This window comes from Haliaeetus albicilla, chromosome 8 (genome assembly GCF_947461875.1).
Source record: "Haliaeetus albicilla chromosome 8, bHalAlb1.1, whole genome shotgun sequence".
Taxonomy (NCBI): Eukaryota; Metazoa; Chordata; class Aves; order Accipitriformes; family Accipitridae; genus Haliaeetus; species Haliaeetus albicilla.
In genome coordinates this window covers 34,399,646-34,406,417 of record NC_091490.1, presented here as the reverse complement: position 1 = coordinate 34,406,417, position 6,772 = coordinate 34,399,646, and the positions used below count along the sequence as shown (strand labels likewise).

The 6,772-nt window shown below is 46.5% G+C and overlaps 1 protein-coding gene across 8 annotated transcripts in view; it reads right to left on the bottom strand.

Moving 5' to 3' along the window:
- Positions 1–221: 221 nt before the first annotated feature.
- The window catches only part of RASAL2 (RAS protein activator like 2), a 202,963-nt gene continuing 196,412 nt past the window's right edge, over positions 222–6,772 (bottom strand). For 2 of the 8 annotated variants that reach the window (XM_069789669.1, XM_069789668.1), the window contains one exon: positions 254–658. In XM_069789669.1, the coding sequence (XP_069645770.1) occupies positions 434–658 (225 nt within the window). In that variant the 3' untranslated portion in view covers positions 254–433. Of the gene's footprint in view, positions 659–6,772 lie in introns of all 8 variants that reach the window. The other 6 variants (XM_069789671.1, XM_069789672.1, XM_069789660.1 and 3 more) reach the window with 5 other exon arrangements.

The following is a 6,772-nucleotide window of genomic DNA, read 5'->3' as shown; positions in this document are numbered from 1 at the left end:
GGGTCACAGCCTCCTTTGGGAACCCACCTGCTCTGGCGTGGGGTCCTCCCCGGGCTGCAGGCGGAGATCTGCTCCACCGTGGACCTCCATGGGCTGCAGGGGGACAGCCTGCCTCACCATGGTCTTCACCACGGGCTGCAGGGGAATCTCTGCTCCGGTGCCTGGAGCACCTCCTCCCCCTCCTTCTTCACTGACCTGGGGGTCTGCAGGGTTGTTTCTCTTACATGTTCTCACTCCTCTCTCCAGCTGCAGTTTCTGTGTCCCAGCAACTTTTTTTCCTTCTTAAATCTGTTATCCCAGAGGCATTACCACTATCGCTGATTGGCTCAGCCTCGGCTGGCAGCTGGTCCATCTTAGAGGCGGCTGGTATTGGCTGTTGGACACGGGAAGCTTCCAGCAGCTTCTCACAGAAGCCACCCCTGTAACCCCCCTGCTACCAAAACCTTGCCACACAAAGCCAATACAGAGACACCAGAGCACCAGCTCTGAAAATAAGCCTTGGGCCAGGCCACAGGGTCTGACACAGGGGGACTTTAGGTTGTAGCTGGGACATCCGAGGACACAGATGCAGCACCAGGCAAATAAAAGTGTTGGGAAATAGTGACTTGCTAGGCAATCTTGAGCTGGACACGTTGCCTCCTTGACTCCGTTTCTGCCACTGAAAAAACAGAAGCAATGCAGCTAGATAAAGCTCCTTCCCGGATTAACTCATGAATACATTGCTCTGGAAACAGAAGACCATATGAGTGCACAGACTGATTTTAGGGTTTTAGAGATAACATTACAAAACTGGCTTTCTCCAATACTCCGCTGAACTATAAACATAAAGGATTTCTGCTCATGACAGCCAAAGCTGTGTGTTCAAGGCTGCAAGGATAGCGTAGCATTACTTTGGATTTGCTTATGTCATCTCAGAAATCTGCATGCTCTGATGACTATGATAAATTTGTGCTTTAAATCCACTAATGCTTCAGTCAGAGCTGAGCTCAGGAGGATTTTACAGCACTATTCTTGTCTGCCTTCAACTCTGCAGGGGGCTCTTCTGGCTCCAGAGACCTGTGCTTGACAAGAGAGGCACCAGCAGGAAAGACCATGACTCAGGAAGGTGCACGTCTTACCTGATTTCTTACCTCCACAATTTGCAGCATACAATCACGAGCAAAAGCTTTGCTTCTGCGTTGATTTTGTTCCTGGCAAACTGGGTGTCTCAGGAGGAAGCAAATATACCCAATTTCCAAGTGGATGTCATTGCGTTGTAGCTTAGCATAAAGTAAAGGAAAGCCCCACAAAGCCTCTGCTGCGAACATACTATTAAAATCCTCAGATGCAGATGAACTTCCTTCATTCAGGATTAGGTTTGTCCTGCTTGCCTAGTGTGCATTTTGGACTGAGCTGGAAAGGCCAATCTTCACAGGATCCTTCCCCCTTTGAATAACGCACTGCAACGTGCCAATGACGTTCCCAGGGCAATTAGCACCCTCCAAAATATTGCCCAGCGTGGCACAAAAGCCACAGAAGTCTCTTTTTAGACATGTTACCAGAGAGCAAATAATCCAGCCCACGTGACTGTGTAGTTCATTCTCCTCAGGATTTCTGTTGACTTGGAGCGCATGGGAGAAATTAAAATACCTGATATGGGCAACAAATTTCCACCCCTGCAAAGGAAATGTGAACTGCATTGTGCTCCCATGGCTCCAGTATGGTTTGCATGCTTGCATGCAGAACAGCCTTGCTATGCCTACTGTTTAGCTGGCTGATAGGCCAGGTGGGGTTCCATCATGCATTACAACACAGTGAATCATTAATGATAACATCCAAGCCCCATCACAGTATTCTTACTGTACGTACTTTCAATCGTTTTCTTACTTTTCCCCCACCTGAACCCCTGCTCTTTTTATCCCAGCCCATTCCGTTAATTTTGCAAGATATCCTGGTCCTCGCATGTTTGAAGATGGCTCCCAAATTGGCATCCTAAGCAGTCTTGTTAGCACATTCCTGCTGTTCATCCTGAGGTCAAAATAAAGGCTAAACAAGATCTCAGAACTGCAGTTCATGACAATTTACTACCCTCCTTTTCAGACATATTCTTACTCACCTTCCAGTCTGGTAGTAATCTTCTGATCTCCAGTTTAACCAACAGCTTTCCGTGTGTTATCCGGTATTTGTCCAAAGCTCAGGCAGCTAGATCTACTTCATATCCTCTATGTGGAAAGCCCCCAACTTCTGAACAGGGATATTACCGCTCCTCGTTCACAGAAACACAAGGTTCTTTACTCATAGTCTCAACATTTGATCTTAACTTGTTTGTTGGGTTAAAAATTTGTCATAGGAAAGTAGGTTACGTTGTGAAGAACCTTCAGAAATGTGGCGTGTGGAGGCTACAAATGCAAATATCATCACCTCTTCTACTGCTCAATGGTTGAAAATTTTTCCTGAGTTCCAGAGTGATGGCCCTAAGGGCCCAGTAGATGAGGTAGGCTTTCTCAAAACAGAAGAGGAAGGATCTGGATTTATCACTAGTCTATTAATGTGGGTCCTTCACATTATCATCTTGGTTGCTGAGATCTGCAGTCTTGGTTTAGTCAGTCAAAGCAAGAGAAGTCAACATAGGCCAAGAGTCAATTGAAAAAAAGAAGTATAGCCCAGTATTTTCAAGGCACTATAGAAATGCAACACTACTTGCATGCACTGCACAGCAAACCCTAATGTTTTTTATTACAGCTGCGTGAGAGTGGAAGGGGTGGAGAGGGTCAGGCACAGCAGTTGCCTGCATTGCACTACAACAACATGCTTCTGTGTGGAAGGCAGCACTAGCCAACTTGCCAAACCTGTAGGATGACAGCGGGATCTGGGCATACACCTTGGGAAGACAGCTATGAGCAGGAAAGCACTATACAAAGCAGCCAGGTAAACGTGCTCTGTCCCTAGGACAAATGCTGTTACACTCGTGGGTCAGCTCTCTGGCCCAGCAAGCATGCCTGGGAGGCACTGCATCATCCAGGAGAGCATCCAAACAGAAATTTTCAAGCCCACTCAAAATTCCTCCCCATTGATACGAAGCAGAGATTGAAGATTGCTGCTGCTTTCCCCATGGCCTGCAGCGGCACGATGTTTTATTCCACTTGGATCCTGGACTTTGGGATTGGGAAGATCTTCTGCAAGCATCACTTTCCCTCATCTTCCAACAGCAAAAAAATCTTTCTTCCTAACGTACCCACTCTCTATGCAGTTGTTCTAGGAGGTCTGGTAACAAGTTTGTACTTTGCGCAGAGGCACCACTGGGAAACTCTATTTCTTTGGATCTTTTTCCCTGACGGTTTCATACTGGTCCTGTTCACATTTTTCCATTTGTCCTTATTCCTAGGATATCTCCTCAAACATCACTAAAGGGCTGGGGAGCAGAGGTCAAGTGGGAGGAAAGGTGTGGCAAAAGGGAAGTCAGTTTGAACAGCGGATATCTATTGACTGCTAAACAGCCCAAGTTCAGAGTGACTGGAAACCACAGCATTTTATGGTGGTTGTTTGATAGCCCAAGAGCAAGCCTTCACCACAGTTCCTACTACATGGACTTCCCCTACACAAAGGCCTGCTGGTGCTGCGGGCTATTTTGCTCTCTGTAAGAGCAAGGATTGAAATGCCCTTTAATTCTCAGCATGGTTTGTCCAACTCATCCATGCTGATAGGAGGAAAGCCTATTATTATTGCTGTGCATGCACTCCTCATTTTAAGCTATTTATTTACCACATCAGTGCATTACTGCACAGCTATTAATCATTAGCTAATTTTTCCTAATAAATATCACTTCTGTCAGAGAGAACTATTTCAGACCTATCTGCGGGTGGGAAGGAGAGATTTGTTATTTAGCTAGTCAGCATCTGCTTTGTCCTCCTTTTTATGTTCCTTGTACTTCAGCAGGACATAAATTGGAGGGCAGTGTGTGTGGGAAGTCTACGTGGACTTTGTCACAGTGACAGATCTTGATGCAGTCTCAGAGAGGACGGGAGTGAGTTAGCAGGATGCCCTAAGGCTTTCAGGAAAGATGAGCATTTTACTGACAGCAATTCAAAGCTTATTGAATTGCAAAAGTTATCCCTGAACCAGTTTGCTGATAACGCTTGCAGCTCTGGTAGGTAGCATCTGCACAAGTGTATTTGCCCAAGATACTCAACATACTTGTTTTTCATGCTGATAAGGGAGCAGTGGTTAAAGAAACACTTGTAGCAATGAGTGTGTTTGTGTCATGCATGCTTAGGATTCATTTATCAAATTCATTCCAGACTCACTCTAGTAGAGGCCTGTCAGATAGCTGTGGCCCTCATAAGCCAAAAAAATGCGGTGGGAACCTGGAGAAATGACTAAAGAATGGTCATACAGCCTGGCACCAGTGTGGTACGCATTCTGCCACTTCCACATGTACTAAAGAGACTAAAATGAAATAAAAAACTTGCAAGTTACATGCGGAGTCTTGACAATGAAAATGCCAATCCTCACATGGAGGAACTACAGTTAGGTTGAAATAATAACTCCAAGACTCCTGACTCACCAAATTTTCTCCCTCCAGCTGCTGGGGTGACCTTTCCCATGGGGAAGGCACCCAGCTTGCCACAAACTGGGTTAGGGCCAGTTCTAAGTTAAGCAGATTCCACATCGTTGGACTCCTCCATGTTCATTATCAGCTGATGCAAGACCTTTGGGCTGCCATTCTGGTGAGTCCATCAGAATGGGCTCCTTATGATGACGCACATCCCATCTTTGACCAAAGTCAACTGCAAATGTTGTACTGGAAGGTATAAAAACTTCATTGTCAATACAAATTTTTAAACTATTTAATTGCATCCTGCTTTGTGTTTGTGGGGTCAGTACCCAAAGTACTGATTTGCTGATGCCCTGAAGACTGTGGGACAATAAAAGCCCTTTTACCTTATGCCAAATAGCGTAATGAACATATCTGGAGCAAAAGCTGCTTTTATTGTTTAGGAGCAGGAGGATGCTAGGTTAGTATTTATTTCCCCAGCCCGGAGGGGCATGTATTGCTGGGGAGCGTGAGCATGACATATATACCACAGGCCTGTCCCAGTTAGAATAAATCTGTGTCAGCATAGTCCTGCATCTGGGCGAACTGCAGAGAAAGGTGTGAACACAGGAAAGCTGCACAGAGCAAAATCACCAGGGAAACACCCGTACAAGTCTTAAGTCTCCAGAACAGTGAGACCGGAACCAGCCAAATACTCAAGATATTTAAATCCATCTGATATCAGACGCCTGAGTATTTTTGAACCAAGGACTAGCTGAGCTCCTTACCAAGGGGAGAAATCTCGGTGGCCTGATGGGCACAGTCACATTTCTGATCTGAGGGGCCAGCTGAGGGGCCTGCCTGTAGCTGCTGGTGCAGGCAGCGTGAAGGTCCCCAAATGATGGGGCATACATGTTCCTGTTGGCTCTTTTCTATTCTGGGCAGCCACAAACTGCTCTTCCTTCTTCACCCAGCTCCTTTACTCCCCCTCTCAGCATCTCTGTGACTGACTGGAGCTTCTTGCTGCAGACCTAAGCAGCTGAAGCATCTGGGAAGGAGGCAGCTGGCTTCCACCCCACTCTGCCAAGGCAGCTCATTCCTGACCCACGGCATTGCAGCCACTCCTGTCCTGGGCTGAGCAGGCAGAGAGCAACAGCTGTGCTCGCCACTGAAGCTGGGTGACATGACACACACCTCTATATAAGAGGGGTCTGGGACTGCCACCCAGCTTCTTTCAGGAATGGCTGTGATCTGCATTCAGGGTCCCAGCAGTTAGTGGCTAATGAGATAATTCAGTAGTTCTGAATGGCACTTGAAAAGCCACTATCAGCCCTATAACCATAAATGGCTCTTTTTACCCCGGATTTCTGAGCTCTGAGATAACTGATGCTTGCTCTTCATAGGCTCCTCTGGTGCCTATACATTTGAGCAGCTAACACAGGCCTTCCAGCTAACGCTCAGCTTCTGTCCCTAACCAGAACAGGAAATGTTTTGCATACAGGTGGGAGCATGAATGCCTGTGATACTATGCTAACTTCCTAGAGGACAGTCATTATGGCAAAAAACCCAGCCTAGCCCTTCAGGAAAATTTCCTAGCAGCTGTTAGACCACCAACGCATTGGCAGAGGTCTCATAAAAACACATTGGCCGTGATTGAACAGAGCATTACTGTGCACACAATAGCGAACCGCGAGAGCGACCGAGTACACTGCCTGCTACATCTTTCCACCTTTGCCTTTCAGGCACACAGCTTATTCCAGCATCACAGTTGTCAAGTCAGCAGTTGGGGCAGGTGGACTTTCTGTTTTAAGCTCCCTATTTTGCCAAAGCCACAGTCTGGAATCTGCCCGCAGGGAATGTATTTCTTTCAAGGAAAAAAAAAAAACCCAAACCAACCAACCACCCCATGACAAAAAATATATTGCTGAGGGAGTGGTGGCAATCTCTCTGCCCTTCAGAGAACCCCAGAGGAGATCCTATGTATTTTGTCAGCTTTTTTAGCCTTATTGGTTGCTGTAGCCATGACTTTCTAAATGCACCCCAGTAGAGCACAGACCCTGGCATAGCAGGGAGCTACCATTCACAACTTTCCAACAATGGACAAAAATCTGAAAGGCTGTGCTCCACTTAATCCCAATTATGAGGCTCTCGATCAGGTGTAAGTTCTTCAGTGATTCCTGATCCTAAAAACCACCCAACAATATAAAATAAAGTACTGGTGCTAACAGGGAAAGGGAAGTCAGTCCTCCTCTTCCATTG